The sequence below is a fragment of the Terrapene carolina genome, unplaced genomic scaffold, assembly GCF_002925995.2.
Source record: "Terrapene carolina triunguis isolate 2854851 unplaced genomic scaffold, T_m_triunguis-2.0 Scaffold406, whole genome shotgun sequence".
Classification (NCBI taxonomy): domain Eukaryota; kingdom Metazoa; phylum Chordata; order Testudines; family Emydidae; genus Terrapene; species Terrapene triunguis.
In genome coordinates, this window is record NW_020664757.1 from 1,327,816 (window position 1) to 1,340,233 (window position 12,418).

The 12,418-nt window shown below is 41.4% G+C and overlaps 1 protein-coding gene across 5 annotated transcripts in view; it reads left to right on the top strand.

Annotated features, from left to right (window-relative positions):
- Positions 1–12,418, top strand: part of CDC42BPA (CDC42 binding protein kinase alpha) — a 329,580-nt gene that overhangs the window by 109,019 nt on the left and 208,143 nt on the right. For all 5 annotated transcript variants that reach the window (XM_026658201.1, XM_026658197.1, XM_029912986.1 and 2 more), the window contains exon 3: positions 9,081–9,164. In XM_026658201.1, the coding sequence (XP_026513986.1) occupies positions 9,081–9,164 (84 nt within the window). The remainder of the gene's footprint in view (positions 1–9,080; positions 9,165–12,418) is intronic.

Here is a 12,418-nt window from a genome sequence, read left to right on the forward strand (position 1 = left end):
AGGGGTTTCCCCCCTCGCAATTTTTAGTATTTTAACGGTAGATAAGGTCAATCATGTTGCCCTTCAGGATGGTCTTGGAAGTGTATTGTGAAAGATGGAAATATTTGTGGCTCACGTTATCTCTTTTTCAGAATAGATATAATCTGTGACTTAATTGTTACAGTATATGTTTTAATCCAAGCATTTTAGAAACATGAACTATTCCCTTTCTATTCCTCCCAATTTGCGTCCACTTTTGAATGGTTATTTGATTATATTTGCATTATTGTTGTTCTAAAACTATACCAGACTTTTGTCATGCCTCATTTGGTAGCACGTACAGTGGAGTTGTAAAGCTTTAATTTTCTGCTCCTGCTCATTTAACAGCCTAGATCAAAGAGTTTCCCTCTTCAGTTTGAATTTGCCAAACACGGTGACCAGTCACTGGCTTCCAAGGAACTGAACAGCCTGCAGATATAGCAGAGACTGAAGTTTGCAGGTTGTAGAAACCTTAGCTTTCAGCCCCTTATTTCAGCCTCTTATTTCTTAAGATCCACTAAGTGAACATGTCACATGATTTCCACATACCAACAAGCAGTGCACATGCAGAATGGGTAGTTTTGTGAGCAAACAGGGCCTTGAATTTTTTGACAGCCAAATGCGCTAGGGATAGGACCTCAAGGTAAATCCTCAGCAGAAAACATTCCTTATTGCCTTGACAAAAAATCTTAGGCAGCAGAAAGCCAATGTTTTTTTTGAGGCAGGGTCCGAGGAATATTTCTGTTGCCAATGGAATTTAAGGACTTTCAGAATATTATGTGATTTGGGGTCTGTATGATGGCTCCTCTGGAGGGCATATACCTTATTTGGGTGGCAGGGAAGAGGGGGCTATGAGTTATTTTTTTTCATGAGTAAGAATTAGGCTACGCTTGCCTAGACTCATGGACGTCTTAGTTTCTGTAGCTGCTACCAGCGGCGGCTCCAGGCACCAGCACTCCAAGCGCGTACCTGGGGCGGAAAGCCGCGGGGGGCGCCCTGCCGATCCCTGCGAGGGCGGTAGTCAGGCAGCCTTTGGCGGCATGCCTGTGGGAGGTCCACCGGTCCCATGGATTTGGCGGCAATTCGGTGGTGGGTACGCCGAAGCCGCAGGACCGGTGGACCTCCCGCAGGCATGCAGCCAAAAGCTGCCTGCCTGCTGTGCTTGGGGCGGCAAAAAAGCTAGAGCCGCCCCTGGCTGCTACTAAAGGAACTGTAATTTTTACTTTAATGTAGGTCCCTGCTACTGCTACCACCACCACCATATACATCTTTAAAATCTGAGAACCATCACACAGCAGATACACATTGCAATGCTACCAGGAGCAAGTACATTACATTTATTTAATCTGTTGTTCCACTGGGATATGTTAAAGGAACTGGGATTTTTAGTCTCTGCAATCTATTCTCAGGACCATATGTATTGAATCCTAAATCATCTCCTATACCGGCTATCTTTGTGGAGATCAGGAAATTTTGCATTTGGAGTCAGAGTTCCCTCTCCGAGTGGGTGGTGTATTCCTCTCTACCTCTGAGAACTGGAAGGTGTTTCAGCCCTATAAGCACTTGCATCCAAGGAGATCTAGGGAACTGTATTCAGTTTCTCTTTGCAGACACCTTTCAGCTTGATGCACAGAAAGTAATTTTTCTTCTGTAAGATATTATCAAGGGGAGCCCATCTCTGCAGATGCCCACCTCTACTCCCTTTTGCTCCTGCTTCAGTTGACTACTCTCTCTAGCTCATAACTAAAGCATAATTTTCCCCACCGTCATCTACTGTCAGCTTTAGGCACTAATACAGAGATTCTGTACATAGGGTGGCTCTAGACCAGGGGTCGGCAACCTTTGGCACGCGGCCCATCAGGGTAATCCGCTGGTGGGCTGCGAGACATTTTGTTTACATTGATGGTCTGCAGGCACAGCCCCCCGCAGCTCTCAGTGGCTGCAGTTTGCCATTCCTAGCCAATGGGAGCTGCAGGAAGCAGTGGCCAGCACGGCGAACCACGGCCACTGAGAGCTGCGGGGGGCCGTGCCTGCGGACGATCAACATAAACAAAATGTCTCGCGGCCCACCAACGGATTACCCTGATGGGCCGCGTGCCGAAGGTTGCAGACACCTGCTCTAGACTTTCTTTAGTATTTAAAAAAAAATCATCTTGCCTTAAAGGGATACTATCAACCTATTTAGTTCCTGACACCTGTCTTCCATAAAGGACAGTAATCAGGTAACTCCATGTAATGTTCCTGGAGAGCAATGCATAAAAGTGTCTTTTTAAAAGACTTTGGAATTTGTCTTTTTTTTTTTAATGTTTTGGTCTTCAGTAAAAAGAAATGTTAACAAGCTATGCTGAAACTGGGCATCAGCTTTGTTGTTAGAACCTTTCTTCTAACTCTCCCAGGCAGTTTGAGTGTGTAACTGACATGTTGTTTTACATCCGACTATAATCCGCTCTTAGTCTATAAAAAAAAAATATTTCTACACCGTAGGGTACATTTTTAGCACTAAAATTCAGACACAACTCCCAGTAATATTAATGGAATGGAAGGGCTCAGTCCCCATATAAAACCCACAGTGTAAATTTGAAATGTGGGCCTCCTTCTGCATTGCAGACTGGAATGATAAACCTAGAAACTCTGTGGTGAGCCATCTCTGTAGCAATTCTAGTTGTGGAATGGCAGCAGAACAGGGCCCTAATACTGCAACCAACCTTCAGCATTCCAATTGAATCTTATCATAAATGACAGGCACTCATTTGCCTGTCATTTGCATGAAGCAGGAAGAAATTTATTCTAGACTTAAAAATCTAAGCTTTCCTTGCACACTTCTATTCGTGGTGCCACAACTGCCTATTAACTATTATTATTTAACACTTTTACATAGCACTTTAGGCATAAATACCACATTATTTTCTCTGTAAAGACACAATCCTTGCATTGAGGAATTTATAATCTAGGTTATTGATATGACTTGAAGAAGAGGAATAGGGCATCAGACAAGAGGAATTCTCCATCACTTGCAGTTTAAGTCAAGATTGGGTGTCTTTCTAAAAGAGATGCTATAGCAGTGGTTCTCAACCAGGAGTCCGGGGCCCCCTAGGTGGCCTAGAGCAGGTTTCAGGGGGGCCTCCAAGCAGGGCCTGCATTAGACTCGCTGGGGCCCAGGGCAGAAAGCCGAATCCCCATCGCATATGGCTGGAGCTCAGGTTCCAGAGCCCTGCCACCCGGGGCTGAAGCTGAAGTCTGAGCAATGTAGCTTTGTGGGGTTCCTGTGGCATGGAGCCCCAGGCAATTGCCTTGCTTGCTACCCACTAACGCCAACCTTGGCTTTTATATGCAGAAAACCAGTTATTGTGGCACAGGTGGGCCATGGAGTTTTTATAGCATGTTGGAGGGGCCTCAGAAAGAACAAGGTTGAGAACCTCTGTGCTATAGCACGAAAAGAGGTGATGGGTTTGATGCAGAAAACACAAGGTAAGTTTCTATGGCCTTATGATGGGTTCTCCCCCTCCCCCCTCCACGGGTGCAACCTGGAACTGGGGTATTGCTGAATCCTCTGTCTCACCAGCCTGGGCTCCTTCTCACACTGTGCTGGTGTGACAAGCTGCAGACCACTCTTGGTCCTGCATTCGCACAAACCTTTACATAGGCAGGGACACACCCAGTTGCAGTTACATGACAGCTTCTCCTCCACCACTCATGAGCTAACAATAGAGTGATTCCAGCCATCTCACCCTCCAGCTCCACAGCCTAGGACCCCAGAGCTATAGCGTCTTGCCCTGGTCAAAAGCCTGACCAGTATATGAGTTATTACCCAGTCCGACCCTCCCTTAAAGTGGAGAGGACAATACACAAGCTTTTGTTAACTGAGCTGAGATTTTTCCCCAAGCACTTCACTCAAACCACATTGTTTCTAGGTAAAATATAAGATAGATTTATTAACTACAAAAAGATAGATTTTAAGAGATTATAAGTAATAGCAAACAGGTCAAAATAGATTACGATAAGAAATAAAACAAGACTGCAATCTAAGTTCTCTAAACTGGATTGGATTTGACTCAAGTAGTGTTTCACTCTGTTAAATAGTACAAACAGTCCACCAAACTTCCATACACAGGCAGGCTTCCGTCCTTCCCATCTGGGACCAGCACGTCCCCCAGTTCAGTTTTTGTCCCTCATGTTCTTGAAAAATGTGACTTTAAGCAAAACGATGTTAAGCAGATTCAATTTCCCCATAAGAATTAATGTAAATGGGGTGGGGGGTTAAGTTCCAGGGAAAACTTTTTCGCCAGACAAAAGACATTATATACAGTATAAGTTTTAAACAAGTTCTAATCAGAGGATTGTCTGAGAACCTGCTCATGCACTCCCTGAGTTTCTCCTAAAGCAACCATGTTGATATCAGGTGAGATATTTCCAAGGGAATGCCTTGCTGCTAAATGGTGAACTAGCACACGGCTGAGCCCTCAAGGATTAACATGTTGTTGTTAATGTAGCCTCACACTCTAGAAGGCAGCACCGAGGGAGGCAGGAGGGAGAGGAGACAATAGACGCATGGCAGCAGCTGCAAACACTTTCCTTCAGAAACTGAATGTGATGATGAACCCATGCTATCCCGCTGGAGTGCACCACTTCCTCCTCCGTACGTCGCATGCACGGCTGCACAGGCGCCGACTTTCCAAAATGCCGGGCGGTGCTCAACCCCCAGCTCTGCCCCAGGCCCGCCCCGACTCCACTCCCTCCCCTCAAGTGTGCCACGTCCCTTGCTCCTCCCCTCCCCCCCAAGCCTCCTGAATGCTGCAAAACAGCTGATTGCTGCGGGCGGGAGGTGCGGGGAGGGAGGGGGAGCCTGTGCACCACGTCCTCGTTCTTCCCCCCTGAGCCTCCTGAACGCCACGAAACAACTGATTGCTGCGGGGAGAGAGCGGGGAGTTGCTGATCCACAGGGCTCATTGTTGGGTGGGGGGAGCTGATGGGGCTGCCGGCCCACTCTGGTTCCAAGCCCTCACCTGCTAGCAGTCAGCGGCCAAACAACATTATAAGCAAACATTGCGCAACTTTAAATGTGTATGTTCTCTAATAGATCAGCGACATAACAACGTTAACCGGGATGATGTTAAGTGAGGAGTTATTGTACCTGAAAGGCTGATTGTTGGGTGTTCCCAACCTCAGAACATGTTTCAGTGGCACATACATAGCAAAACTTCATAACTTCATATACAATGGTAGCACATACCACTTAACAAGATATTAATGTTCAACAGATTAAGACTTTTAAAATGATACCTCACAAGACATACTTTGTACAAAACATATAATTATATCACCAATGGTGAATATGGGATGCAGTGTGTCTTTTTGGGGTACAGAGTGTGTCAGGCCTGTGTTATGAAGCAGGTAAGTCTAGATGACCATAATGGTCCCTTCTGGCTTTAAAAGCTATGAAGTTATCTTTAAAAATGTGTTAGCAGGTTGTGATCAACTCCTAGGGTTGGTCACAACCAGTTAACATGTTTTTAAACATAATTTGCCCTGTCTAAAATTATGCTAGTTAAAACATGTTAGCTAACATGTTTTAAAAAACACAACGTATTTTTCTACTAGACATGGTCAATCTGTACCAAGCAACCTTATAACATTTATTTTATGTAAATCTTCTACTATGTCTCTAGATAAAACTTATTCTGTCTACATCATGTACAAAGTCATGTTTAAAACTGTGTTGGCTATGGAGAGTAACTTCCTTTGGAGAGTAACACTATATTTTGTGTTGACTATCTAGTTACATGGTAAGCTCCTTGATCTAAAGAGTTTGTTTTTACTGTGCATTGTGCAACATGAAACACAGTGGTGCCACTTAAATAGTAATCAACAAGGCTGCTATTGTTTCTAATCAAAATTAAAATAAAATTCTGAAACATTATATAGACACTAGGGTGTGTGTGTGTGTGTGTGTGTGTGTGTGTTTGTGCGTGCGTAGATAGCATATGTAATACATATATACACACAAACACATACACAAAGGGCCTTTTTGATGCTCTGCTATCCTCAAAAAATGTTTTTAACTGTCAAAGAAAGAGAGAACTGATAATCACTCCCCTCTATTCATCATAAAATGTCTGGTTCCTGGAACTTATTAAAACTGGACATTTAAACCTTTTTTAAATTTATTTTTTTTCTGTGAGCAGGCCACTGAAAAATGTTTGGTATGTGCTGATGTAAACATTTTGGTTTTAGTTGGATTTTATTTTCTCTTTCATTCTTCCAACAGTTTTACATATTTCCCACAAACAGCAATGCTCCCTGGCATGCTGTCAAATTGCTTCTGCCCCTCATTAGCTAGGCTTCTCATCTCTACACTGTATGTAGGCATGTTTCTCTTTGCTTCTTCAAGTATTTTTCTAACAGAAGCTACCAAAAAACCCAAACTAACAATAAATGTCCTCGTTTCCCAGGTTAGCTGGGGTAGGGATCACTCTACATGCAATGGTTGGGATTTTCAAAGGGATCAAAGGGAGTTAGGTGCCTAAATTCCATTGAAAGTCAATGGGAGTTGGAGATCTAACTCCTTTAGCCCGCCTTGAAAATCGTAGCAGATCTGCTTAGGCCCTGGATCATTAACAGCCACCACTATGGGCCAATTTGGAAGCACCTAACTCCTTGACAGAATTTTAAAAGTCCACTTACTTTTTTACTAGTGCCAAGCAGAAGGGTTCCCTGGTAAATGAAGGGGTTTAACTTGTTAATTTCTGCAGAATTTAACCTCTTCTTAAAACAAAAGAGAAACTTTCTAGCCATTATGGTTGTAAAGGTCACCTTCCAAATATGAAAAAAATATAAACTGATGCAGTGTTGTCGTCTTGAGTGAGATATCCAGCTCCACTGCCTTTGGTACTGCTCATTGATTTCTCAAGAAGCAAAGAGTGAAACTGAAACTAGTAAGTTTCAACACTGCTATTTAGAACCCTGGGACAGCTATGAAACTGACAAGGAATCTAAAAAATTTTCAGTACCAAATTTGAGCAAGTCTTGAGAAATCCCAAGTCTGACCTGAAAGTCTTTTATGAATATGAATCTAAACTGAAGGCTGTGGTGGATTTTCAATCATTGGCAATTTTTAACTCAAGACTGGAAGTTTTTCTAAAAAGAACTGCTGTGGTTCAAACAGGAATTTATTTTGGGGAAGTTCTATGCCTGGTTTTGCAGTGTGTCAGTGTAGGTGTTCACAGTGGTCCTTTCTGGCCTTAGAATCAATATTTTTTGAATGAATCTTTGTATGGGAACCTAGGTTCATATGGCTGACCTTTATTGGGGGTAGCCTTTAAAAAATTTAGTGTGGAAACTAGTTTTAATAGCGAGGTCTGATATCCTTGTATTTTCTCCTCTTTTCATTTCTTCTTGAATTGCATTTTATTTTCACAAGGGGGTGGGATGTGATGGAGGGCAGGACTGATTAATGTACCACAGCACGTCTGGGAATTAATAGCTGTTCCACCCAATTTATAGTTTAGCTAGAGAAAGAGTGTGTTTCTGCTTTAGACATCAATAAGAACTGTAAATGGAGTTCAACATGCACCTATACTAGCCTGATGAAGCTATTTCAGCTGGTGCCACCTTTGAAGAAGGGTTGAAAAGAGCCTTGCGTGACATTTCCTTCATCAAGCTGTCAGCATCTGTTGCATTTTCTTTCCTGTTATTACTTCTCTGGCATGTAGCCAGGTTGCTGAATATGAAAGAGATGGAGAAAGTGTAGTGTTCAACCATGTATAATATAGTTTGTGTGTGTGTGTGTTGTCACTAGCCTGCAGGGTAAAGATGATGCTAATCTGTGTGACAACATCCTGGTCTGCAACCAAAACAAAAACAATCTTTTCTCTCCTTAGGCCCTGGGAGTATGCCGTTCTTTGCAAGGGAATGGGAATTGGGGTAGATTGATGTATGGATTTTAAAATTTATGAAGCACTGAGCTTTTCATATTTGAAGGTTAATTTTGTGGCTCAGGAGGTTAGGAGTCCTGGGCTCTGTTGTTAGCTTTGCTTCAGACTTCCTTTGTTTTTGTGTCTTATCTGAACTAGGGAACTCAGGACTGTACCTATGATGTCAACATTGTGAAAACAAAAAGAATAATAAATTTGTTTTGTATAAACTTCCCCACCTCCCACTTGCCCTGCCTCTTTCTTGATATGATCCCATCCTGGCTTTTGTCATATTGTATCTAATCTAGATTGTAAAATCCTCAAGACAAGGAGTTTGGGTTTATTCTCTTGGTAAATTGCCAAATTTAGCTATGATGTCTAATGTAAATGTTAAGTAAGAATCATAACGTCTCTGTTTTTAAGTTTTCCCATCCATAAAATGGGGATGATAATACTCCCCTAGGTCATGGGGGTGTAAAGAGACCTCCGTGAGAGCTTCATATGGAAAATGGTATAGGAGTGCAGAGTATTATGCTTAATTATTTGTATTTATTATAGCTTCCCCTGTTCTTTGAAATAGGTCTAGAAGATTTATCCTATAGCAAATCTCCAGTAAATAATTTGTTGTACCCGCTGATATTCTAATGTTCCTTGGTTTTGGGACCTGACTACTACGTTACCAGGAGCTCTTTCTTGTTTGCTGCTGCAGCCATTTAGTTCAGTGATAGAAGAGAGAGGGTTCAATAACTATTCCAAGTTTTGGGAACATATCCAGTGATGATATGGCAGTAATAGGTTATAGAGGGGAAAGGAAGTATGATATGATAGAAGTGCCATCTTTCAGCTGTGTTGAGCTATTGTAATGTAGAAGGATATACTTTTATGTAATGGAGGCTTAAGGGGAACTTAAGAACTTTTACAGAACAAATACCCTGGACAGCTGTGAAATTACTCTTCATGGTTTGTGATGATGAATGCTTGGTACGGCATCATGTACACAGAGTGAAGTTATAAATCAAAGAGTCCAAAATCCTATCACAACAAAAATAAATTAAAGCAACTCAGCCGTCTACATATGTCCAAAAAAGGATTATTCTGGCAACCACTTATTTTCCTATTTTAGGTTATTCATCTGCAATTTATGTTTTCCAGGTTGCAGTAGTAAAACTGAAAAATGCAGATAAGGTATTTGCCATGAAAATACTGAATAAATGGGAGATGCTGAAGAGAGCTGAGGTAAGACTACAGAAATGTTTTTAGTGTTCATATACTTGCTTGTGAGGACTTTACTCAGTTACTCTTCTTTTTATAAAATTTTTGATGAATTTTCATAAAGAAACAAACAAAAATACAAAAAGGTAGTTGATTTACAGCTTGTATATGTTACTCAAACCCGCATTTTCCAAGGATATCCAATAAAGGTACGCAATTACACAGTTTCACAACTGGTCTAAGCTGAAAGACCATACAACACAAAATCAGACAGTATTACACAGGCATAACATGTTAGGGTTGGGGGTAACCAAAAAAAAGATATAAATAAATAAAAGGGGGAAAATACAGGAGGGAAAAAGCAGAAAGGGTAGGTACAATGGAACCCTGGCATTATTTGAGCTATCTCAGCATTCTTTATCCAAATGTATAAAGAATCAGGTTCAAAATTTCTTCTAAATCCTATAATTACTCTCAGTCTCAATGAGCTATTCTTTCTTTTGATGCTAACGCAGAAGGTCGGAATATCACTGCTCTATTCTAGTCATAAGCCTACTCCTCCACTTTTGTTAAATTTCTGAACCAAAATCTTAGGGCTAGTCTACACTGGCAATGCTAAAGAGCTGCCGTGGCAGCGCTTTAACGTGCCTTGTGTGGTCGCTCTCCCAGTGCTCTAAAAAACCCACCTCAACGAGGGGCGTAGCTCCCAGCACTGGGACACTGTTTACACTGGCGCTTTACAGTGCTGAACTTGCTGCGCTCGGGGGGGGGGGGGGGGTGTTTTCACACCCCTGAGCGAGTAAGTTGCAGTGCTGTAAATTACCAATGTAGACAAGTCCTTAGTGGTGGAGATAAAACCAGCATATAGGTACGTAACCTGGGATTATAATTTTCAACTGAGTTTTGGTTGCAGAAGCCAACAACTAATTTCACTCTTGAGTCCACCTGTTTCCACAGCTGCCTAGCTATTGGACAGTCCATAGCATATATATATCAGGGTTCCTTTTTTTTTTTTTTTTTTTTTACTACAGCATCAACAAACATCAGAGGACAAGGCTTCTTGATCGTGCAACCTCTGTTGGGTCCAATACATTTTGAATCAAATCTTTTGCTGTATCAGGCATAGCCTGAGATCTACACAAGCATTTTTAACATTCTATAATATGCTCTGCCATTGGGGTACTTTTAAGGGCTGTGATAATTCCCCTTCCCACGCTTTCACAAAGAACTCCAGACCACTGGAGTTCCCCTTCATTAATAAAGCATACATAGTGGACATGGGCCTGGGGAATGTATGAAACATTCCAGTGGTTCTTAGTAACTCTGGGGCCTGTGGCAGTCCTAGGGCATCCAGACCAAACTGATAAGTTGGCAAGTGTTTTAGTTGTTAGTACAGTCACTCAACTAAGGGTGGCAGGTCATATTGTTTCTTGAATGTTGGAAATCCATATCATACCCCTGTTCAGCCAGTTTCTCCAAGTTTTTTTCCCAATTTTCAAGTCTGGGTTACCCTAGATAGGTGCTTTTGGAGCACAGCAAGTAAATGGGTACCTCTTAGCTAGGACAGCCCAGACCCTTTGCGCAGCCACTGCTGCAGGCACCCTATTTTTCTCTATCAGACAAAAAGAAAAACTCAGCAGACCTGCAGGGGAGGCGGATGCATTAATACCTGTTCAGTTTCCACCCATGTAAGTATAAGGGTGTTAGCATGCTGGAACCCATTTGACATCTGTGACAGAGGTAGGCCATTTAGAATATAGAGGAGCCTAAACCAAATATTCATTTTTACTGTATTGACCTTCCCCATAGGCTCAGGGAGAGAAGATGCCACTTATTTGTATCATAACTTTAAATCCTGTACTCTTTCAGATAAGTAATCTTCACTAGTTAGTTAAAGTTTCTCGGTACTTTTATACTTACATACTTAATTACATCAGGTTGCCTATGGAAATTCCATTGAGAAAAAGCCTCATAACATGACAATCGGGAGATTTGCAATATTTTTGATTTTTCCCAATTTATTTTGTAACTAGCTATTGCTCCAAATTTTTGAATTGGTGATAAGAGGGTTAAAATAGTGATTTCTAGTTTGGATATATACAAAAGGACATTGTCTGCATATAGCATCAGTCTGTACTCCATGGAACCAAGTTGCATGCCCTGGTTATCTGGATGAGCTACTCTCCTCTTTAAACAAAAGGAAAGTGAATCTTATTGGGTTTGAGTACAGTATTTCTACCAGTTGTGCTTGTGAATCCACCTTATAGTAATTTCATTTAGACCAAATTTCCCTAGTTTGTTTATGAGAATGTCATGTGAGACTGTGTTAAAAGCTTTACTAAAACCAAGATACATCACATCTACTGCTTCTCCCCTATCCACTAGGCCAGTAACATTGTCAAAGAAGGAAATCAGGTTGATTTGGCATGATTTGTTCTTGACAAACTCATGCTGGCTATTCCTTATAACCCTATTATCCTTCAGGTGCTTTCTTCCTGTTTGAATGCAGCCCTTATTATGGGATTTTTTAAAAAAAATTTTTTACCGTACTGAAACAAATACAATTGATTTGGGAATTTGTACACTTAAAACGTTACAGCACCACAGCTGCAGTTCTGCACTTCTGTAGACGCTTGCTACAGTGACAGTTGGGGTCTTTCATCGCTGTAGTTAATCCATCTCCACAAGAGGTGGTATCTAGGTTGACGGAAGAATTCTGCCATTCATGTAACACTGTCTTCACTGGGGATTAGGTCGACAGCTATATCTCTCAAGGGTGTGGATTTTTCATAGCTATGCTGATGTAAATTTTCAGTGTAGACCAGCCCACAGATATCATCAGTTTATTGAAAAGTAGGAAAGGATAAATTATAGCAGTAAAACCATCTTTGTTGTAAATAATTTATTTTAGGGGCTTAAATTATTTTAACATAGTATGTTTTATAAATATGTGTGCTGGTGTAACAATTCAATTGCATAGAGTAAAAGTTAACCTTTGTATATGGTGACAGCAATTCCCCCCCGCGTCTGGCATAACATTTCCAGCTAATGGAGTTAGTCCTGTATCTCAAGTGGTAGAAGTCTGTGCTATAGTGCAGAAGACTCAGGATTCAAACCTTGAAGAGGTTACTGCAGTTCTACATAACAGAATTTTTTCTTTCTTTTGTTCTTTAAAACATCCTAGGACATTACTTACAAAAAACTAAATTAAAAGGATATTTTGTAGGTTGCAAAGTCAAGCACTGAAAAGTAAGGAAAATGTCAGATTTACAGTAGTC